Source organism: Pristiophorus japonicus, chromosome 8, assembly GCF_044704955.1.
Source record: "Pristiophorus japonicus isolate sPriJap1 chromosome 8, sPriJap1.hap1, whole genome shotgun sequence".
Lineage (NCBI taxonomy): Eukaryota > Metazoa > Chordata > Chondrichthyes > Pristiophoridae > Pristiophorus > Pristiophorus japonicus.
Window position 1 is genome coordinate 191676337 of NC_091984.1, and position 25304 is coordinate 191701640.

The window sequence follows — 25304 nt, forward strand, 5'->3', positions numbered from 1 at the left end:
TCATGTTTGACTAACCTGATTGACTTTTTTGAGGAGGTAACCAAGATGATCGATAAGGGTAGTGCGTACGATGTAGTATAAATGGACTTTAGCAAGGCTTTTGATAAGATCCCAAATGGTAGACTGGTCATGAAGGTTAAAGCCCATGGGATCCAGGGCAAAGTGGCAAGTTGGATCCAAATTGGTTTGGAGGTAGGAAGCAAAGGGTAATGATTGATGGATGTTTTTGTGACTGGAAGGATGTTTCCAGTGGGGTTCTGCAGGGCTCAGTACTGGGTCCCTTGCGTTTTGTGGTATATATCAACGATTTAGATTTGAATATAGGGAGTATGACTAAGGAGTTTGCAGACGACACTAAAATTGGCTGTGTGGTTGATAATGAAGAGGAAAGTCATCGGCTGCAGGAGGATATCAATCTACTGGTCAGGTAGGCAGAGCAGTGGCAAATGGAATTTAATTCAGAGAAGTGTGAGGTGATGCACTTTGGGAGGGCTAATAAAGAAAGGATATACACATTAAGCCACTTAATAGTGTAGATGAACAAAGGGACCTTGGAGTGCTTGTCCACAGATCCCTGAAAGGAGCAGGTCAGGTGGATAAGATGGTTAAGAAGGCATACGGAATGCTTGTCTTTATTGGCCGAGGCATAGAATATAAGAGCAGGAAGATTATGCTTAAATTGTATAATACTTTGGTTAGTCCACAGCTGGAGTACTGCGTGCAGTTCTAGTCGTCGTATTACAGGAAGGATGTGATTGCACTGGAGAGGGTGCAGAGGAGATTTACTAGGATGCTGCCTGGTATGGAGAATCTTAGTTATCAGGACAGATTGGATAGGCTGGGTTTGTTCTCATTGGAACAGAGGAGGTTGAGAGGGGACCTCATTGAAGTGTACAAAATACTGAGAGGCCTGGAAATAGTGGATAGTAAGGGCCTGTTACGAGGGGGCATAGTTTTAAGGTGATTGGTGGAATGTTTTCAGGGGATTTGAGGGGGAGGGGGCTTCTTTACGCAGAGGGTTGTGGGGATCTAGAACTCGCTGCCTGGAAGAGTGGTGGATGCAGAAATCCTCACCACTTTTAAGAGATGGTTGGGTGGGCACTTAAAGTGCCATAACCTGCAGGGTTACGGACCCAGAGCTGGTAATTGGGATTAGATTGGATGACTTTTTGTTGGACGGCGCAGATATAATGGTATGTACTGCAGGGAATCGAATACGGCCAGGATGATCTCCTGAACTAGTTTCGATCGCCTGGATGGGTCGGAGAGGAATTTTCCCAGATTTTTTCTCCCAAAATTGGTGTGGATTTTTATCTGGGTTTTGCCTCTCCCAGGAGATTACATGGCTCCAGTTGGGGTGGAGTGTAGAATGTTTCAGTATAAGAGGTGTTGCAGTTGTGTGAGGCGGACTGATTGGGCTGGGTGCTCTTTGCCTTTCTGTTATTGTTCATAGGTTTATATGTAACCTTTGGGGCTGCTGACTAGGGGCCTTGCGGCTCTTTGACAGCCGGCATGGATACAATGGGCTGAAATGGCTGTAAATTTCTATGTTTCTATGTTGTATTCCCGGTCAGCTTCTGTCCGGTTTATTTGCAGGGGCGTCATGAGCAAGGTGGCGAGGCCGTACCCTTTATCTCCCAGTAGCCAGCTCTGCCCTTCTGGCTGCTGTTGAAACATGGCAGATATAGTGCTCTTGCGTAGGATGAATGCATCATGGATGCTCCCAGGGTATCTCGCATCAACTGACATGATGCAATGCATGTCGCCACACACGAGCTGCACATTGACAGAGTGGAAGCCTTTTCTGTTCCTGTACATCTCGAAATCCTCCAAAGGTGCTCGCAAGGCGATGTGGGTACAATCAATGCAGCCCTGTACATTTAGGAAGCCAGCAATCCTGGAGAATCCCTGTCATGCATTGCCTGGGCGGTCATGGGGAATTTTATGTAGTCATTCCTCTGGGCATATAGTGCAGCAGTCATCTGCCGAATGCAGATATGCGTTGCATGTTGAGAAATGGCGCACACATGCCAAGTTGTGGCCTGGAACGATCCAGATGCATAAAGTAAAAGTGCAGCTGTAACCTTCATTTCAACTGACAAAGCAGTCCTCCTGTCACTTCTGCTTTTACCAACTCACAGATTTCGGTTACAACATAGTCTGCATCACTCAGGTGCAGGTATGAACGCCTGTCTCGATATACCCGATGTAGGTAAGGCCTCCTGCCCATCATCCTACATGCTCTGAGGTTCCTCATGCGATGATGTCGAATTAATCATCTCTTCCGCAGCATCATCATGCAGAATGCTTGCACGAGATATGGCATTGTCAATGTTGCCCCCATAATTAAATTGTAGCATTGCAAGAAGCTCAAAACAACAGGACAAAGGATTTAAAGCTTCTTTCCTCTCTCTTTCTCCCCAAGGTCGACGTCCTAGTATGGACCACACCCTGGTCTGCAGGGGCTCGGCATCCACGCCCCACCCCCGCCCCCTTTTGAAGTTGCTGTATAGTCTAAGGGTTCTCATCCCTTCAGTTCGGCTTCCACCCCCGGGCTTCTTTTGAAGCCGAGCCCTGAGCCCGTGTCCGGGCGAGGGAGCGATTCTGTCCACCGACCCTTCGACCCTTGAGCCCGGTGAGGAGAGGAGAGGTGGCGGTGTGGTGCTTTGAAAAAAATCAAAATTAAAGAATTGCATTCGACTTCCATTTTCTCCCTTTTGACTTTGAAAAAAATAAGCTTCATGATGCATATTCTTTGTCTTCTTGACTCCCTCCAAAACTTCGCATAAAAATAATGGCGTCTTTCAGAGCCAATTTTTTAATGTGCGCTGGTTTTTCTTAAGTGCCCAGAAGCTTTTTCGGGAGTGATCACATACACCGTCCTTGGAAAAATGTAATTTGGCCAAACTTGCTTAAATGTTAAAAACTGGCGCAGACATCAGGTTACACCCCCATGACGCAAAAAATACTAACCTAAAAAAATCGTAACTAACTGAGTTACGCTGGTGCAGAAATTTTGGGGAAACTTGGATATTTTAATTTGCTCCAAAAAAACAGCGCAGATAACGGGAAAATTGAGCCCTCTAACTTTGCAGTGTTTATAGTGGAAAACAGTATTCAAATTTTCTCATTGTTTTCTCCAATTTGTTTTCCACTCTAAACAAGGCGTTAGTCCATAAACCTTTCAGACTGTGAAGTAGAAACAGCTTATGAGATCTCAGCTGAAGAAAGCTAGTTTCATTCAGTGGCACTATTCACCATGACAGCACCCCAGGTGAATATTCAGAGAATTATGAATATTCTTCTCACTGTGCAGGTCGGTGTTGCTTGCTCTGCTTCCACGACACACTTGAAAAATATGTCAAATGCCATGCTGATATTTTCCATCTAAAATGAAAAACAGAAAATGGATGGAAAAGCTCGGCAGGTCAGTCAGCATTTAAAAGAGAAGTGTTTTCAGTTCTGATGGAAAGTTCCACTGAAACATTAATCCCTCTGCTGTTTACCCCATTAATTCATTTTCTTTTAATCTCTAATTCTAATGCAAATGGTCCTAATCAGAAAGGAAGTTGCTGTACCACGCAGCCTAAAATATGCATTCAGTGGTTTAAGGGATACTAGGGCGGAAAAAATAACATAGCAGGGATTCAAATTTTAAAGATAACTATAGATTTGATCAAAATTATACAACATTTGGCCTGAAATGATACAACATGCATCGATAAACACATCTGGTAAATGATGGCTCAAATTGAATCAAGACTTCTGAGAGAGTCCAGCAGTTAGATGATGTTGTCAGGGGCTGTTAGTCCGATGAAATAATTTTGCTCCTGCAGGCCGCAGCAGCTGTTTGAATTTGTCTTCATTAGCATTTTATAAACAGGATCAGGAAAGCGTCTATTTGATCGGTCGTTTTATGAGATTTTACTGGCAGGTTAAAACAGAACAAAACTAAATGAAACATATTTAAAGTCTGAGGCCTGCAGTATATTGGTGCACTGATAGCATCATAGCACTGTCTCTTAAAACTACTAGTGAATCTTCAATGGCATTGCTCAACGTAAGTCTATATAGGTTCGACCTCCAAAATCCAGAAACCTCGGGACCGAGGCCATTCCAGATTTCAGGTATTTCCAGAAACGCCCGGGCTGAGGTTCAGGTATTTCCAGATTTCGGAACCTTCAGCCGGCTGTATTCTGCGCGAAAAAAAACGCCCAAAAAAAACCTGCATTGCAGCCCCAAGGACAGCGGTAAGTATGAAGACCTACAAAACTGGCAAGTTAAAATTTTTATTTTTTAATTCTTTTGCAGCAATTAGATAGTTAAGTGTCTTGTGAATGTTTTGTGATTTTTACATTTTTTTTTGATTTTTGCAATTTATTTTGGCGTGTGTGTCTGTGCATGTGTGTGTGGCGGAGGATGGGGGGGAGATTATTTACAGTTGCGAAAAAAAACCTATTTGGCTCAGCGGTGACCCATAGTTAGGTAGAGTAAAACTGCCTGGGAAAAACCTGCGTTGCAACCATTGGGACAGCGGTAAGTCTGAAGACTTGAGTAAAGGTAAGTTAAAGTTCTTTTTTAATTATTTTGCAGCGATTAGATAGTGAAGTGTCTTGTGAATGTTTTGTGATTTTTAATTTTTTGATTTTTGCAAATTTTTTTTGTGTTTTCCCGCCTCCCAAGGCCCAACTCGCAGCAGTAATCGGCCACGGAGCAAAATTTGGCAATCGCGATTTCCGCTGATTTTTACCGCTGGGCCTTTTAAAAATAGCGGAGTGATTAATGGTATTTTTGGCGCAAAATTCCGAAAAAATACCGCTATCGCCTTTTTAAAAAATGTCTGGATTTCGGAACATTTTCCGGAAAAGTGAAACAGGCTGGGTCTCTTTTCTCTTGAAAAAAGGCTGAGGGGTGACCTAATAAAGGTCTACAAAACGATGAAAGGTTTGGATAGAGTAGATACACCGAGAGTGTTCCCACTTGTGGGGAAGAGCATAACTTGAGGCTATCAATATAAGATAGTCACCAAGAAATCCAATAGGAAATTCAGAAGAAACTTCTTTACACAAAGAATGTGAGAATGTGGAACTTGCTACCACAGGGAGAGGTGAAGCGAATAGTATAGATGCATTTAAGGAGAGGCTAGACATGCATATGAGGGAGAAGGGTATAGAGGGGTTTGCTGATAGTTAGATAAGGAAAGATGGGAGGAGGCTCAAGTGGAGCATAAATGCTGGCATGGACTGGTTGAGTCGAATGGCCTGTTCTGTGCCGTATATCCATGTAATCCTATGTAATCAGTAGACAAGAGCAATATATTGTGTACGTCATAGTGAATTATTCCTGTATTAAACTGGAACTGTGTACAAGGTGGCCTAGCCCTTTAAGGCCACACAGTCTAATATGGAATCTTCTATTGTGAATTACATTCCTCCTAGATACAACCTCAGGGTAATTGCCCCTGGATACATGGATCCTCCCCAAGTTTAAAAAACAACAGGACATGACTGGATTTCTTTTTTTTAGAAAAATGAGTTTTTCACCTGTAATAAATGTAATGTCAGAAGTGTGATATGTGCAGCGTAACAGATATAAACTAGAACAGAGGTTTGAAATCCCAGACGGCAGGGATGGAGGGTGTGGGATGTGGAGGATGGTTTGGATTACTGTTCGCTTGGTGCAATATTAGCTTCAAATTTGCTTTGCTTGTTTTATTTTATTCGGAGCTTATTTCCTCTGGTGGGGAGTCCAGAGTTCTCCCCCACTGTCCTGACTAATATTGCTCCCTCAATCAACATCACTAAAAGAGATTATACAATTATTATCACATCATTGTTTGTTGGACCATTCTGTGCATAAATTGGCTGGCGCATTTCCTACATTACAACAGTCACTACACTTCATAGGTACTCAATTGGCTGTAAGGCACTTTAGGATGTCCTGAGGTCATAAAAAGCGCTATTTCAATGCAAGTCTTTTCTTTTACCACATTGCGAGTTGCTATCTTCAGGAGGTAAGGAGAAAATTGAAGTGGGGAGGGGTGAATTTACAAAACTGCTGCCTTAAGTTTGTAGGGCTGTAGTTTTATGTGGATAAAGTTTATACTATAATTGTGTATCTGCAGACTCTGTTGTAATAATAAGGTACAATAAAAGAACTTTGTAGAGTTTTACAACATAGAATGAGGCCATTTGGCCCAGTGTGCCTATGCCGGCTCTTTGAAAGAGCTGTCCAATTTAGTCCCACGCTCCAGCTTTTTTCTGATAACTCTGAAAATTATTCCTCTTTAACGACATGTCCAATTGCCTTTAGAAATTTTTTATGGAATCTGTATCCATCACCCCTTCAGGTAAGTGCATTCCAGAACTTAACACTCCTGTGTGTGAAGACATTTTTCCTCATTTCCCTTCTAGTTCTTTTGCCAATTATTTATGACCTCTGGTTGCCGATGCACTTGCTATAGGAAACAGTTTCCCCTACTTGCTCTATCAGACCCCCTCAAATTTTGAATGCCACTCTTAGGTCTTCCCTTGACCTTCTCTGCTCTAAGGAGAATAATCCCAGCTTCTCCAATCGCTCCATATAATTGAAGTCCCTCTTCCCTGGTATCGTCCTTCTTTGCACCCTCTCCAAGGCCTTGAAATCTTTCCTAAAGTATGGTGCCCAGAAATGTACACAATACTCCAGCTGTGGCCTAACCAGAGATTTGTAAAGGTTTAGCAGGACTTCCTTGTTTTTGTATTCAATGTTCCTATTTACAAAGCCAAGTGTCCCACACACTTTCTTAACCAGCTTATCGACCTGCCTTGCTACTTTCAAAGATTTTTGAATATGCACCCCAAGGGCACTCTGCTCCTGCACCGTCTCAAAATAATACCATTTAGATTATACTGCCTCTCCATGTTACTTCTCCCAAACTGCATCAATTCATACTTATCCGCATTAAATTGCATCTGCCATGTGTCTGCCTATTGCACCATCTATGTCCTCCTAAAATCTGCTACTATCCTTCTCATTATGTACTACGTTGCCAAGTTTTGTATCATCCGCAAATTTCAAAATTGTACTCCCTATTGTCAAGTCCAGGTTATTCATACATAAGAAAAGCAATGGTCCTAATATCGACCCCTGGGGGACCCCACTGAATACTTATCTCCAGTCATCAAAAAGATCAGTTCACCACTTCTCTCTGCCTCCTATCCCTTGGACACGTATGTACCCAAGTTACCACCGTCCTTTAATGCCACATGCTTCTATTTTTTGAATAAGTCTGCTATGTGGTATTTTATCAAATGCCTTTTGAAAGTCCATATATACAAGATCTACTGCACTACCTCCATCAACCCTCTCTGATACTGCATCAAAGAACTTGTTAGAATTTATTATTGGGACAGTTTTAGTGACTGTTAGTTGAGAGTGCAGTGCCATGAGGAGAGTTTTGCAGTTTATTGGGTAAAGTCTTTTTTTGTCAAAGGGTTGGGGGCAGATGAGATGTTCAAAGCAATATGTTAGCAGAGAAAATAAAATCCTCTTATTCTATGCAAAAATACTGTTTCTTAGAAAAGGACACAGGATGTAAAGGGGGAATCAGCAGTGAAAGTTTGGGAACCTCGAGTGACGGATAACGGAGTTATTTGTCAGGAAACCGCTAAACCGCTGCGTACGAGTTTTTGGGTCATTTCATTTTGTGTAGTAATGATGGTGTTTGCTTTCAGGCCTGTGGAAAGACATGGTCCTATTTAATTATGCAGCCATCTCCTCTCTAGAATGCAATTAATATTTTGCCATGGGAAATTAACTAAAATAAAATTAACTGAATCTGCAGGATGACCCTGTGTTTATCACTGATGAATAAAACATCATTTTTGTGCGATAACACACTTAGCTGAGAGTACAATGTCATGAGGAGAGCTGTTGCATTTTTATTGGGTTAAGTCTTTTTTTGTCAAAGGGTTGGGCAGATGAGAAACTTCTTCACTCAGAGAATTGTGAACCTGTGGAATTCTCTACCACAGAAAGTTGTTGAGGCCAGTTCTTTAGATATATTCAAAAGGGAGTTAGATGTGGCCCTTATGGCTAAAGGGATCAAGGGATATGGAGAGAAAGCAGAAATGGGGTACTGAAGTTGCATGATCAGCCATGATCATATTGAATGGTGGTGCAGGCTCGAAGGACTGAGTGGCCTGCTCCTGCACCTATTTTCTATGTTTCTATGTCTATGTTTCTATGAGATGTCATAAGCAATGTTAGCCGAGAAAATAAAATCCTCTTATTCTATGTAAAAATACTGTTTTTTAGAAAGCGACACAGGACATAAATCTCCAAAGGGGGCATCAGCAGAAAATGTTTGGGACCCTTTGAATTAGGGGATGCATGGGATATTTCTTTTAGCAAATATCCCATGGCATTGCTCATGATGAGTCCGAAGTTGTGCTTTGTTCTGTGATGGAAACTTCACAGTAGATGCAACACTAACAACAATCACATTCAGAAACCAGGCATTTTCACTCAAGAACCCAACAATCACTGATCTATGTTTAAAAATCTGTTTATGGCCCCCATGTTAGCAACACATCAATTTTAAAATTCTCATCCTTTTCTTCAAATCCCTCCATGCACTCGCCTTGCCCTATCTCTGTAACCTACAAGTGCCCGACAACATGTCAAGATTTCTTCACTCTTCCAATTCTAGCCGATTTTCATCGCTCCACCATTGGCAGCCATGATTTCAGCGGCCTAGGCCCTATGCTCTGGTATTCCTCCCAAAACACTCCACCTGTCTACCTCTCTCTCCTCCTTTCAAATGCTCCTTAAAACCAGCCTCTTTGACTATCTGTCCTAATATCTCCTTACATGGTTCAGTGTGAAATGTTGTTTGATAATGCTTTTGTGAAGCACCGGAATTTATTACGACAGTAAAGGCATTATATAAATGCAAATTGTTGTGCTTGAAATAAAAACAGAAAATGCTGGAAATACTCAGCAAGTCAGGCAGCATCTGTAGAGAAACAGAGATTTATGGGGAGAAGTTCACTATTGTCCCGTTTGGAGTGCTAAGTTTGAAAAGTTAGTGCCAGGCGCTAACGATTTCAAACTTTAAAAAAATTTGCAGTTTGCATTCCATGAAGGAAGTGGAGCCTTAAATCAAGCTCTCCACTTCCTCCTTGCAGCACAATCGGCAGCAGGCAGGGCGGTTAGATCAGTAGCGCGGCACACCGTGATGAAAGGCTCCTTCCCTCCCTTAAAGGGAAGGGCCATCGCTGCAGGCTCGGCAAAATAAAAACAACTTACCTGGACCATGACGGCAGCCATGATCCCGCGCGATCAGTCCGGCACTCACGCAAAAAGATAAGTTGTTTTTTTATTTACCTCGGCCACCTCACCACTAATCTTTGCCCCCAAGTGGCAGGCCACCAGATGCACACCTCCTGCAGCTGACGGTGTTTTCGCCCGGCGCTGCTGCAGGGGCCGGAAGGCAAGTTCGGGTCCGGGGTGCTACCGGGACAATGCGCACGGCAATAACGTCACGATTTCCAGGATGCAACACCATAGCGCCGCCCCAAAACACCCGCCAAATATGGCAAGAGTCGATGTCATCGCCACGCCCGGTCACAGTCATTTGCAGCCCCCCGGGGGCGCTAACGGGAGATGCAAAGTGACCCAATTTCACCCCCAATGTTTCAGGTCGATGACCTTTCAATGACCTTTCATCTGATGACAGGTCATCAAACTGAAACGTTAACTCTGTTGCTCACTCCACAGATGCTGAGTATTTCCAGCATTTTCTATTTTTATTTCAGATTTTCAGCATCTGCAGTATTTTGCTTTAGCTGTGGTTATAATTGTTAATGGTCCCGCTCATCAGTTACTGTCGCCCCTCCACTTCAAATCTGCCGTTATCATTCCCCTCCTCAAAAAAACAATCCTTGACACCTCCGTCCTTGCAAGTTACCACCCCATCTCCAACCTCCCTTTCCTTTCCAAAATCCTTGAACATGTTGTCGTGTCCCAAAATCATGCCCATCCTTCCCACAACAATACCTTGAACCCCTCCAATCAGGTTCCCAGCCTGCAACATCATTTAAATGGCCCTCATTAAAGTCAGAAATGACATCCTACATGACTATGACCATGGTAAGCTCCCTCCTCATCCTTCTCGACCTGTCTGCAGCCTTTGATACGGCTGACCACTCCATCCTCCTCCAACATCTCTCCTCCGTCATCCAGCTGGGTGAGACATCCCTCGCCTGATTCCATTGCTATCTATCTAGTCATAGCTAGAGAATCACTTGCAATGACTTCTCTTCCTGCTCCCGCACCATTACCTTTGGAGTCCCCCAAGGACCGATCCTTTGCCCCTCCTATTTCTCTTTTACATGCTGCTCATTGGCAACATCATCCGAAAACACGTCAGGTTCCACATGTACACTGATGATATCTTACCACCACTTCTCTCGATCCCTCCACTGCCTTGGATTTGTTATGCTGCTTGTCCAGCATCCAGTATTGGATGAACAGAAATTTCCTCCAATTAAATATTGGGAAGACCGAAGCCATTGTCTTCGGTCCCCACCATACACTCCGTTCCCTAGCCACCTACTCCGTCCCGCTCCAGGGCCACTGTCTGAGGCTGAACCAGACTGTTCACAACCTTGGCATTCTAGTTGACCCTAATCTGAGCTTCAGATCAGATATCCTTTCCATCACCAAGACTGCTTACTTTTACCTCTGTAATATTGATCTGCTGCTGAAACCCTTATCCATGCCTTTGCCATGCCAACGTTCTATCTTGCCTCCCACTTTATACCGTCCATAAGCTGGAGCTCATCCAAAACTTTGCTGCCCACATTCTAAGTCGCACCAAGTCATGTTCCACCATCACCCTATGCTCAGTGACCTACATTAGCTTCCAGTTTGGCAATGCTTCAATTAAAAAAATTCTTGTCCTTATTTTCAAATCCTGCCATAGTCTTATTCTACGCTATCTCTGTAACCTCCTCCAGCCTGACTACCCTCCAGAATCTCTGCGATCCTCCAATTCTAGCCTCTTGTGCATCCTTGATTTTCTTCACTCCACCATTGGCGGCCGTGCCTAAGCTTTGGAATTTCCACCCTAATCCTTTCTATCTCTTTTAAGAAACTCCTTAAACCCTACTTACCAACCTGTCCTAATATCTCATTATGTGGCTTGGTGTCAAATTTAGTTTGATAATCGCTCCGGTGAAGTGCCTTGGGAAGCTTAACTATGTTAAAGGTGCTATACGTGCAAGTTATGTTGTTTTATTACATAAATTTAAACATGTGACTAGAGTACCCTTAGTTAACCAAGAGTTTTTTCCCACCAATTTCAGTTAGGCCTTTAAACATTAATCTTTTGCCTTACATTATCTGCTATGTTTCCTTGTACAAGTCTGACGTGGCAATTTGTAGAAAATGAGCACGTGCCCATGTCATTTACCACACTCCATGGGCATCCATGATTTGCTGCTTACTTAACAGTAGTCGACCTGCCTGTGATCAAATGCCATTGGGACATGACATTCTGGGCTCCACTTATGGCGCTTGTGTGGTAAATATGTCTGTGGCATGCAGGCATCATTTCTTCGACACTGGGCAGAACTGGCAGGATTTCTGGCAGAGACTGTCATCCCATTCATCCAGCTTCCAAGTGTGATGTCAAAATGGGAGAATGGATGAATGGAAATGCCGCTTGCTCTCCATCCTTCAGAATTTTGGAAGATGGCCAGAAAGGGGCAGATACCAGACAGAAACAGGCACTGCCCAAATTCCATGCCCTCCCTACCCAGATTGCACCATTTCTGCACCCAAAGCAGGCTGCAAGTTCCAGGCTAATATCTGTGAATCAAATATTTTAGGGATGAATAACATGTCAAAATGGTATCTTAGAGCATTCACTCAATTAACGTTAGTGATCAGAGAACATTTTGGAGCTTTCTCTCCTTGGAGATTTGTGATTATTCATATCATGTCAGGAAGTTAAATAGATTAGTACAAACCTACATAAGTTGCAGCAAGGAGCAGGTACAATGGGCTAGATGGTTTTCCCTTGTTTCATATTGGAGGTCTGGTTTTATGATTATCTCAGTGATATCTTTGCTATTCACATGGTATAACCAGAAACTAGGTGTTGTTAGGTTGAACTGTTCCTGCTTTACTACTAATGGTCTTAAAGATTGTTATCCTTTGCAGTGTTAATGCCACTCACAGGTTAGAAATAAAAAGTAGAAAGAGAAAGCACAAAGCATATTGACGCATTCATGAAGGGCCTTGACATTACACTGTGGGATTATAACTTCCGAATGCTTCAATGCCTTGTTTGTAATTCCACTATTTTAGTAGAGGCTTAAAACATTTATTTTATGAGAGGAATTTCAGATGGATGTTAAGCACCCTTCTTTTATTATCAAATAGTGTCATGTCAATAAATTACTGTGTAGAAGATAATATTGTGCACCAAAAATAGCTAGGAATAAAAGTCTTTAAAACAATTAAAATACAAATCTAGTTAAAAATGATCGCTGGTTTTATTTATTAAATATGTGTCTTTTCACAGTATGCACATTCTCATGCCCAGCAGTTCATCCCATGCATAAGAAGCTGAAAACAGCCTTCATCTGGCAAAAGATTAATTGCTCAGCCCACTACCTGACAAGAATCTTATGCAGTAGAGGCCAGTGCCACAGGATGAATCATGTTGGCAGGATAAGTAGCAACAGATGAATTAAAACATATTGGTCTAGCTTTGAGTCTACGATGTGTCATGTTCTATCCAGAACAATTACAGTTTAATTTGCACTACTTTTTGCCATTTGCAGTCCCCTCACATGGTCACTTCAGGCTCCTATTTGTAGATTAACACATTTCAACACATCACTTGCTGAAACACAGCAGCAACATGAAACACTGGCATAGGTAACATGTACACCATAGCATGCTCATACTTAGAAATAATTTTGAACAAAAAAATCTGTTCATACCACACTTCTTTCCTGCTTCTATGCTGTATAAACCACATACATTTATACTTGTCACAGTGGTAGTACTAACTTTTTATATTGCATATTACTGAAATTCTTGGAAATGTATAAACCTGTTCTTTGATTCAGCAGCATGTAAATATTTACACTCGATCAGCTCTGTTGGGCAGGCCACATCATCCGCATACCCGACACAAGACTCCCAAAGCAAGCACTCTACGCGGAGCTTTGACACGGCAAGCGAGCCCCCAGGTGGGCAGAGGAAACACTTCAAGGACACACTCAAAGCCTCCTTGATAAAGTGCAACATCCCCACCGACACCTGGGAATCCCTGGCCAATGACCGCCCAAAATGGAGGAAGAGCATCCGGGAGGGCGCTGAGCACTTCGAGTCCCATCGCCAAGAACAAGCAGAAACCAAGCGTGGACAGCGGAAGGAGCATGCGTCAGGCTCCCAACCCACCCTTTCCTTCAACCACTGTCTGCCCCACCTGTGACAGAGACTGTAGGTCCCGCATTGGACTCTTCAGTCATCTGAGAACTCACTTTTTGAGTGGAAGCACCCTCGACCACAAGGGACTACCTATGATGATGATGAAATATTTACAATTGCCAATTCCAGAGCTCAAGGCTGTCTATACAGCTATGAGGTCCAGTAAACTATCCCTTTAACTCAGACCTCCAAGAGAAATCTTTGCCCACTACTACCTTTGCAACTTGATATGAAACATACAATAAATTTTACTTTAGGAATCTATAAGAATGTAATACAATGCTGGCTGATTTATGCACAGATACACTGCTATTATAAAAATTGGATGGTGCAGTGTGTTAACATCTTGCCCTTGCACCCCATACTGTTGGAGTGAAAATCTCTTTAGTTAAGGAACCTAAGTGAAGTGAGCTTGGCCATGTGCTATGAAATACAAAAATAACTTCTGCCTGCCCATCTGCCCACATTCCGACTCCATTGCAAGGGTGCTCATGGTGTACATGTTACCTATGTCAGCGTTTCATGTTGCTGCTGTGTTTCAGCAAGTGATGTGTTGAAAGGTGTTAATCTACAATTAGGAGCCTGAAGTGACCGTGTGAGTGGCACCTTGCCATTCCATCGAGTGGAGGCAGAAGCTGGTTTGGCCTGCCTGACCATAGCAAGAAATAAAATCAAAGTTGCAGCTGCTCGAATATTGGAGTGCCACTTCTTAACTGATAACTGATCTCTCTGAGACGGATTACTGTTGGGATATGACATTGTGGAGTCTGTATACAGCACTTACGCAGATAATATACCTACTTCCTGCAGGTGTATGTACTGCTGGCTATAATTGGCAGGAGTATGGGTTAACGCAGCAGTCCAAACCCCAAAAGTAACATCATGCAGGTAGAAGCACTTGCGGTCTATCCATTGGGGGGCCAGAATTTCTAGGCTCATATCTGTTGGGATTTGCAACAGTCCTACTCCACCAAATAAAAAACATCGGGAACATATCAAAATACGAGATGAATTTTGAACAGGAATATTCTCAAGTGTAATCGCCACATTTTATAGATGATGTTGTGAAGCTCTATCACGTGAAATGTATGCTGCTTGAACAAATATAATTTCAAGATTCATTCTCTGTATATCTGAAAAGAGATAGTAATGCTTTCAAGTATACATCCTACAGTTACTGATTAGATTAAATACATATGTAATGATATTATGGTTAATCTTGAGATTTTCAATTATGTCAGTTTGGTCATTGGAGCTCAAGACTTTATTTTTTTGCTACCATGGTCTGACGTGTGGAAACCTATCACCGTGTTGAAGAGTCTTAAAACTAAGCTACTGAGAAATCCAAAAGGTAGAACTCCTGTTTACCCAATATGGAAAACACATTATTTTCACATAGGGACACACTCCACTTAATCAAGTCCAGAGATCTTAAGCACACATTGGCATGGGAACAATAACATGCCACCGAACAGCTGCACCACTTGGAGATGTGGCACTGCAGCAAGAGCTCCTTGCCATTCCACAAGCCAATCACACTAGGTAATGATCTCTAGATATATCAACATGTGCTTTCATACCCAGCCTCCAGATAATGCCTTTCAGCAGCTGTTATCCCAAGGCTCAGAATTTCCTTATGAGATATACATTGGTCATCTGCCATCAGCATGGCGGAAGAACCTACACAGGTCAGCTTATGACATGTCAGTCACCTTGATGCTCTAGATGTCCAAATTCAAGGCCACATATCAGATTCCCTCATCACTGGCTGCTTAATTCATGTCCCTGCGTGAAGGACTTCGCCAAACCTGCTGATGTTGACTCTCTTTCCAAGGTGCTCAGTGAGAGGTTGGTGTAGGCTAGAGCCCTCCTACCTGCAACCGTCCTTTATACCACAAATCCATCTTTTAGCTTCATCCTGGATCTTACACATGGACCAAAGGAAGCCCTTCTGTAGAGTACTTGGAAGCTCTGAACCATGAAGGAGAACTGTTTCGACACATGCCATATATATAACCTGCCCTGGAGCTTAGCTGTCATTTAAGAAAGACAAGTGCCCTGTGCCAATTCTCAGCATAGTCCCAAAGGACTGTGCCCAGACTGAAGCTGGTATCCTCTATGATCCCAGGTACCCATATGAATCAACAACTGAGACAAATGCCCCTTGTATCTTCTAGTCAATATCTTTGTGTATATTCCAACTAGATTTTTCTACTCTTACTAATAAGTACTATATTTATCCCTACTCCAAAAAATTATTTGCCAAAGTTCCTGTTACTGCATAAACATGGCAGACTTTGACCATAATTGCCGCAGCTGATTGCTCCATAGGTTTAGACTGGGTGAAACTCCAAAATATTTTTTAAAACTTTAAACAAATCCTATTATTCCCATTTTAATTATTATAGTTCCTGGAACGCCAGTGATTTTCTTTTGAGAAGATAATAGAATTTTATTGTAGCTAGGCCCATTTCTGACAATATCGCTTTGAAATCAAGCACTGTAAAGATCAAATAGCCTCAAGATCCTTAAAGCCAAGCTCTGCTCTTTAAGATACACTACATATCATTAGCTTATTCAATGAATTTCCTGTCAGATCTTGAACTGGATATTACTCTGCTATGATTGTCAGTGCATGCTGTAGCCTGAAATAAGTAATATCATGTCACTGATTCAAATATACCACCTTTGGTTACCAATAGCTGGTATAGCTTTAGCAGGTTACCTTCCAAATGGTCCACTACTGAATCAGCAACTGCTCCTCTACAAACTTATCAAAGTACATGTGGGTTTTTTTGGAAGTAAAACAAAGACTAAACCAACACAATACTAAAGTGGCTTTAAGATTCCAAAATAGATGACCAATATTCTTTCAAAATGAAATGGCTGAATTTTGACCTGTAATAGATCCCTTGTTTATCCATCGACCAATTCAAAATGACTTGTGTTACTTACTTGATGAAAAATTGGCTTCAGTGTGAATTGGAGGAGTAGAAGGAAGAAAAGACGGGTATCCCACAAAGAAGGATCGCAAAGAACGTTCGGAGAGAAGAGGGGAACGCTGAGCAGGGATGTTCTCGCAGCTACCAACACTATTGTGAATCTTCAGATTTAGAGGTTTGTTCTTTTTCTTTGCTCTGGCAGAACGATACAAAGGCAAGACATCAGTAAAGACCTATTCACATGTACAAAATTAGCCTGCAAATGTAATGAAAGATTCACTGCTTATAAACTATAATGACTACAAAAACTGCTAGAGAGGGACACTCAAAGAGGTGCAAAACTCGTTCTGCCTCTGTTCAACTTTGATCAGTTTTTGAATAACTTCCTGTGGGAAACCCAGCCTCCATTGGTTAAAAACAAAACTTTAGGTAAAATGGAGGCATGCAGCATCCTTAAAAAATTTTACTGACCAACCCGCCTCCTGAGAGTGGATTGGTCATACGACCACCGATCCGTCTCTGTTAAAACCGAAAGTGGGTAAGTTGGAGACGGGTTGGGGTCACGTTTGAGAAATTTTAAATTATTACCTCCCACTCATCCCCATCCCACCCATCCTTGGGGGCGGTTAAAATTCCACCCCGCCTCCCCCCCTACCCCCATGACTCATGAGGGAGTTTAACAAGAGAAATAATCAATTAATTGGCTCATCTAAAGGAGAGAGTGGGGGACAATTAGCTAACTCTACACAACGCACTCAAACTGAAAAATGACATTATTACGTATGAAGATTGCAAAGCTGACATTGAAATAATTTAGCACCAGCTGCTAATCTAATAGCTTTCTAATAGTTTCTTATCTCAGAAGGATGCTACTCTGGTTGCACATGTTTGTAAAGGTGGCCACTGTAATATGTGCTTAGTCAATGCTACCTTACATCTAAGCTAAAATTACCCAGTAAAAATTCAGCCCGTTTGATAACATCTTTATTTTTCAAATTCCTTTTTTTTAATCACATAATTCAAAAATATTTCACCAAAATGTTTGTGGATTTGCTTTTGTGCACGTGATTTATTTGCGACCCTCCGAACACATGCGAGATATAACCTTACAAAATAACTGTAGTTGAGACACCAGTATAAGTTTGTACCATCCACACAGCAAGACTCCGAAAGACATCTGTGATGATTCATTCCAAATATTAACATGTTTGACTGAAAATTAATTTTTGAATTTACCCTTTAAATTTACAGTTCCAATATTAAGCTCATCACAAACTTAAGGGGTTGAAATTCAACTTGGGTGGTAGCGCAAAATGGGCAACAAGCATCTGCCACCTGTTATACATCCTGCCTGATATTCAGTTCTATTGTAGTCAGCTGGTTGTGTGGCGAGGCGACAGTGAAGTATGGTGAGGTAGGGTGTACTAGATGTTCACAGACCATGGAGAATTATTAGTGCTGTTTGTGAAGGAGGGGGGAAATTAACAGAGGACATGTTGTGGGTAAGTTTGTGATTTCATTTTTTAAGATTTTTTTTCAATATAGTTTTTGTGTGCCAACTTTTTATTTTTAGGAGTACATAGTGGTATGATTGAAGAACTATCATGGTGCTTACTTAACAGAATTTTGGGGGGATTGGGGAAAAAAGTGAAATTGAGGAGAAAGGTTTTGTATAATGGCCCTGAATTTGCAGTCCCTATGGGCGTGTACAAGGTGTGTCCCGCAAGTTCCGGGTTTAGACTATCAAGAATCCTCTTGACAGGTCATACGCACCCAGAAGTAAAGGGCCTTCACGGGCGGAGAGTTGGGCTATTTGCTCAACTTCTGCCCAGCGAATGCCCTTGAAATTCTTGCGACTGATAAAAGCAGGTGTAAGCGTGCTTTTATCAGTGGAATACATTTAAAGGACAGAAAAATAAATTTTTTTCAATAATTTAAATATTTAAAATCCTATTACATAAGGTAAGCTTATTTTAGACAGTTTAAAATGTGTACATTTATTTTTGAAAATTTTAATTTTTGTTTTAAATAATTAATAATTCCATTTTGTGATTTAAAATATATATATATTTTAAGTGCTTGTGTATTTTTGGGATATTCCCATTCATACTTATGGTGAGTTCCGTATATACTCAGGGACACGTACGAAGTGTTTAAATCCCTGGAATACTTGGGCCTCTACGCAGGCCTTCGTCTAGAGGCCCAGGACCAGATGTCTCCGAACTTCCGGGACCACCAGGTAAATTCGTAAAAGAATGTCAGGTCGGAGGCATCCGCCCGCAGGAAGCTTCCGACCGCAATTTCTGGGCCAATATGATTACTGAATAACAAAAGTAGAACGTAACCAAGATGAAAAATACAAAGGTGTAAACATTTATCCAATGCGAAAAGGAGAAAATTGGCGAGCAGCTCAATGGTTACGTGATGGTTACGTTACAGCTGTCGCATGGATGATAGACAAGAAATTTTACAATAAAAGAGTCAAATGTATTCTGAAAGCATCTTTACTGTCTCTGTATTCTTTTCTCCCATTGAAATGATGTAGATGACCGGAATATTTCATTGTTCTCCTTTTATCCTGAGGACATGAGGTAGTGTTTCCTGCGTTATTACCATACAATAGGATTTCCTTCTACAGCAATCACAATTTCTGTTCGTGAAATTAGTTCATCTTGAATAATAATTCAATTGTAAAGCTATCAAGCCTTTCTGACAGATCCATTATTTCTAACCGGAAAACAAATGAATGGCTTTTAAAATTGAGGTATTCAATTTGCAAAATAATGCGGAAAAAAATGTAAAAAGTAGTAAAGACATTTATTGGCTCTTGTATGTGATAAAAGCAACAATACAAATACTGTATGACAAGACAAGGCACATAGCAATATCAGAACAGCCAGCTGTATCGAGAGTGGCTTGTGGTACTTGTCAAAATAAGGAATAGATTATCGAAAATGGGGACTAACAGCAGTATCACACAGCTCCACAAATATTATCTATAGCTATAAAATAGAATAACGGCAATGATAATGTTAATTAGTCAACACCATGTTGAGCTTTTCATTTAAAACTATAATATGTTGAGTAAAACAGTGTGATAATTTTAATTTTAATTTGGAGCAGGACTTTAATAATCTCCATTTTATGAAAATATAATGCAGGGAATACTATAGGGAAATGTTACTGGTTTTTATTTGGGTTCGTCACACTGGGGTATCATATCATTAACAAAGGATAAATGAATTCATCACGACAAATGTAGCCCACCACATATTGTGTAAATTTTCACAAAATAGTTTGTTTATAGAGTATATAAATTGTGATAATTCCTCCTTCAAGTAAGACAGAGGCCTACAAATTCCACTCACTGACTGACTTGGAGCAATTTTCTTTTGAACTTAGCAGTGCCCTGGTTTATACTGTCTGGCTGGGACAGCTAATCTGCAGCCCAAGGAAGAGTTTCTCACCAATGTTAGGTCAGACAGCAGACTAGATTTATACTGCAACTTTAGCATTGCTGCAAAGCAGAAGTTGCTTATATGTTTACACAGCAACACTAAAGTTGCTGTGTAAACATACAAGCAACTTCTGCCATTATCATCCCAATTCGACCCATCATCCTTTTTGTCTCTCTAATCTCTCCTGTCTTCCACCCTATCACAGACCTTCCCTTTTGTTCTTTCCTCCCCTCCCCCTTTCAGTGCTCCTTAAGAATCTGTTCATTTTGAACATTCGCCAGTTCTGACGAATGGTCATCGAGCCCAAGTTTCCACATGATTTGCGCCTGATTTTTAGAAGCAACTGGTGGAGAACGGACTATCTTAGAAATCGCAATTCTCCACATTTTTTTTTCTGCAGTTCTAGTCAGTTAGAACAGTTTCACTTTGGAACAGAATTTTTTCTTCAAAAGGGAGTGTGTCTGGCCACTGACACCTGATTTCAAAGTTTCCACAGTGAAAACGTACTCCAAACTAACTTAGAATGGAGCAAGTGAAGATTTTTGTAGAACTGAAAAAACCTGTTCTACACATTAAAAAATCAGGCGCAGGTTACAAATTAGGCGTCCAGAACGAGGTGGGGGAGGGGGGGGGGAAGTCATTAAATTCTATAATAAATCCTTATTTATACTTATACAAATATTATACAAATAAATCCAACCTGAATAAACATTTATAAGCAAAGAAAAGATTAAATAAACCATCTTCCTACCTGTGTGAAAGTGCTTCAGCCAGGGAGAATGCTGCAGGAAGCCTCACAAGTTGAGGCAGCCGTTCCCGCGGGGGCGGGGGGGGGGAGGCAGACGTTCCCGCGGGGGCGGGGGGGGGGAGGAGGAAGCCGTTGCAGGTGGGGGTGGAAGGAGACAGTGAGAAAGCTGGAGGAAGCCTCACAAGTTCAGCAGCCATTCCCGATGGCAGGTGCGGGAGGCCGTCGGGAAATGGCTGCCTCAACTTTCTGAGGCTTCCTGCAGCCTTCTCACTGCTGCAAGAAGCCTCAGTGCTGATGTGCTGATGGCAATGTGCTTTTATTAAAAAATGTTCAAAAATTAAACAGCTACAAAGAACTGCAAAAATGGCCAAGTGCCAATGTTTCCTTCACACTGCGCGTGCGCGAACGCTCCAACGCGCACGCGCAGGGTTGCCGGCAGGAAAAAAACTAATTTAAATGGTACCCGCCCCCTCCCACTTACAAAATCGGTGCGAGTGGTAGGCTCCGCCCCCTGGGCGCCGCGCCAAGCAGACATGGAGCTGCAGGGCGCTCCAGAATCGCGCGTTTTTTTTCCGGCGCCGTTTTCGGCGCGAAAAACGGGCGCGCCCGTTTTTTATTGTGTGGAAACTTGGGGCCATTAATTCTGTTTTTCTCTCCAGCCTGACCCGCTGAGATTTCCAACATTTTCTGTTTTTATCTCTAATTATACAGTTGCTTTATCTGCCATTACTAATATTTTGAGGTATTTACTCTTCAATCACCAATCCTTTTGTAACCTTGTGTTTCAACTCTTTTGGGACATTTACTGTCGCCAATCCTCAGGGCACTTAATATTAAGCCCTTTATCGCCATTTTCTTGAGGCACTTACTCTGCCATCTCCAGCCTGCATCTTCTTTCATTGCTTCCTTGCTGCATCTGCTATATTTTGGTCTGCTGTAATTTTTGTCCTAACCCAAAGGCTAGCTCCTGCTTTCTAATAAAAGTTACATTTCATGGATGTATTTCAGGATTAATTTTCTCTGATTAAAAATAAAATAATAGTTATGTGATAATTGAAAGCATAATTGAGCTGAAGTTTAAAAAATAGTCATCCTTGCTGTCATAGTTTGCAATGGAACCATTATTGCTGAGTTGGATGTTACGCCACCTGCATTTAGTTAGACAATTACAAAAAATTTATAGCCCACTATATATTTCTGTTAATAGTTTAAAAATATGTAAATAAATTAGGTTTCTGCCATGCTTACTCAAACGATCAGTCTATTCCTGCAGATCATAGCTCCACTTCTATGCCATCTAGCTAATTCAAACTCCTTGACACAATTTTCTTAACAGCATAAGAAGTCTATATTAGCATTATCTCAGGTGGATGTAAAAGATCCCATGGCACTATTCACAGAAAAAGGAGCTCTCTCTGGTGTCCCGGCCAATATTTATCCTTCAACCAACATCACTACAACAGATGTTTTGGTCATTATCTCATTGCTGTTTGTGGGACTTTTGAGCCATGTTTCCTACGTTACAACAGTGATCACACTTCATAATTAAACGTGTTGGGGTATCATGAGGTAGTGAAAGGTGCTATATAAATGCAAGTTCTTTCTTTCTGTCTGGGATAATAAAAGACTGTTGAACACACCAATGCTCTGCCCTTTGCCATTCAGATGTATTTTGAATTAACAATCATATTATTGCCTTTACTATCCTGCCTGGAAGATTGTTGCAGACATTCACCATATGCTAATTCCAATTCTTTCTCTTATCTTTCTCTTGTCATGTTACCCAGCATTCTCTGACCAAGAGAGCAGGTAGGCAATCTGCTCACACACAGATAAGAATCACAACAAAACATTTATTCCACCAAGCAGATGCAAAGTGAAGATTCCACAGGGGCATGTAAAAACCAGGAGAGAGCTCAAATGCCAGAAGAATTAAAGTGCTCTGGGCTGTTATTGGATAATTACTTTATTATTATTAATGCATTACTTGACCTCTGGGAGACCTATAGAATGTATTCAAGAATCTTTTGCCTTGAAATTGGGCTGCTGATATTAGCATACAAGCAAACAATAGGTTTGTGTGAAATTCCATTACTATTTTAATTCAGAAGTTAACTCAGATTTTTAAATGGACTAATATCGGCATTAACATACGAGACAAAAGAATTTCATTCAATGGTCTTTACTGTTCATTTGATAATATTCAATCAGCATAACTTCAAGGTATTTCACTCAAGAGTTTGCTGAAGTCTCCCTCACATATGGAACAAACTGAACATGTTACTAATAAAAAGGAAAAAGCTGCAAATACTGGAAATCTAAAGCAACAGGATCAATGCTGTAAACACACACCAGGTCAGTCAAAAGATGAGCTAAGTTCTGACGAAGGGTTATACCCCAAATATTAACTTGCTGTTCTCGTTACAGGTGCTCACTGACGTGCTGTATGCTTTCAGCAGTTCTGTTTTTGTTTGACTACCTTACTATTCCTCATCATGCATCTTCTACTTACTCACTGAAGACATGTTCTTGTCCGTGTTCCTCTCAGTCATTGATGAAATTAATTGTTTTGCGGTGCTGTAGACGTCAAAGTATTCTAGTCACCTTTCAGTTTGACGCATGTTTAAAAGAAATACACCCACGGACGTGATCTCCAGCATATATTTGTCACTCATCTGATTTGACAGTCTATAAATCTTTATTAAAATGATATTACATTGTAGAGGTCCTTGCACAGGCCAAATAGGAGGTTCTGTAAGCAGAGTGGCTTTTTTGAAGTTTCAATGATTCCCAACACTTCTAAGTTTAGTCAGATGAAATGCTTTGTAATACTCTCCTGAAAACCTCAGCCCACTCAATTTTATTTGTCCACTGATAGTACAGTATTGGTACACTGAAAGTACAGTATCCACTTGTATCCTGATAATACAGTACTGGTAGACTGATACTGCTGTATCCACGTGTACACTGATAGTACAGTATTGGTACATTGAAAGTACAGCATTTACTTAACATAAGAACATAAGAACATAAGAATTAGGAACAGGAGTAGGCCATCTAGCTCCTCAAGCCTGCTCCGCCATTTAACAAGATCATGGCTGATCTGGCCGTGGACTCAGCTCCACTTAACCGCCCGCTCCCCATAACCCTTAATTCCCTTATTGGTTAAAAATCTATCTATCTGTGATTTGAATACATTCAATGAGCTAGCCTCAACTGCTTCCTTGGGCAGAGAATTCCACAGATTCACAACCCTCTGGGAGAAGAAATTCCTTCTCAACTCGGTTTTAAATTGGCTTCCCCGTATTTTGAGGCTGTGCCCCCTAGTTCTAGTCTCCCAGATCAGTGGAAACAACCTCTCCGCCTCTATCTTGTCTATCCCTTTCACTATTTTAAATGTTTCTATAAGATCACCCCTCATCCTTCTGAACTCCAATGAGTAAAGACCCAGTCTAGTCAATCTATCATCATAAGGTAACCCCCTCATCTCCGGAATCAGCCTCGTGAATCGTCTCTGTACCCCCTCCAAAGCTAGTATATCCTTCCTTAAGTAAGGTGACCAAAACTGCACGCAGTACTCCAGGTGCGGCCTCACCAATACCCTATACAGTTGCAGCAGGACCTCCCTGCTTTTGTACTCCATCCCTCTCGCAATGAAGGCCAACATTCCATTCGCCTTCCTGATTACCTGCTGCACCTGCAAACTAACTTTTTGGGATTCATGCACAAGGACCCCCAGGTCCCTCTGCACCGCAGCATGTTGTAATTTCTCCCCATTCAAATAATATTCTCTTTTACTGTTTTTTTTTTTCCAAGGTGGATGACCTCACACTTTCCAACATTGTATTCCATCTGCCAAACCTTAGCCCATTCGCTTAATCGATCTAAATCTCTTTGCAGCCTCTCTGTGTCCTCTACACAACCCGCTTTCCCACTAATCTTTGTGTCATCTGCAAATTTTGTTACACTACACTCTGTCCCCTCTTCCAGGTCATCTATGTATATTGTAAACAGTTGTGGTCCCAGCACTGATCCCTGTGGCACACCACTAACCACCAATTTCCAACCCGAAAAGGACCCATTTATCCCGACTCTGCTTTCTGTTCGCCAGCCAATTCTCTATCCATGCTAATACATTTCCTCTGACTCCGCGTACCTTTATCTTCTGCAGTAACCTTTTGTGTGGCACCTTATCGAATGCCTTTTGGAAATCTAAATACACCACATCCATCGGTACACCTCTATCCACCATGCTCGTTATATCCTCAAAGAATTCCAGTAAATTAGTTAAACATGATTTCCCCTTCATGAATCCATGCTGCGTCTGCTTGATTGCACTATTCCTATCTAGATATCCCGCTATTTCTTCCTTAATGATAGTTTCAAGCATTTTCCCCACTACAGATGTTAAACTAACCGGCCTATAGTTACCTGCCTTTTGTCTGCCCCCTTTTTTAAACAGAGGCGTTACATTTGCTGCTTTCCAATCCGCTGGTACCTCCCCAGAGTCCAGAGAATTTTGGTAGATTATAACGAATGCATCTGCTAAAACTTCCGCCATCTCTTTTAATACCCTGGGATGCATTTCATCAGGACCAGGGGACTTGTCTACCTTCAGTCCCATTAGCCTGTCCAGCACTACCCCTCTAGTGATAGTGATTGTCT

General features: G+C 41.6%; 1 protein-coding gene across 1 annotated transcript in view; it reads right to left on the reverse strand.

Annotated features, from left to right (window-relative positions):
• Positions 1–25304, reverse strand: part of ksr2 (kinase suppressor of ras 2) — a 587663-nt gene that overhangs the window by 288253 nt on the left and 274106 nt on the right. Inside the window, exon 5 of the mRNA XM_070887700.1 lies at positions 16447–16628. Coding sequence (XP_070743801.1) covers positions 16447–16628 — 182 coding nt within the window. The remainder of the gene's footprint in view (positions 1–16446; positions 16629–25304) is intronic.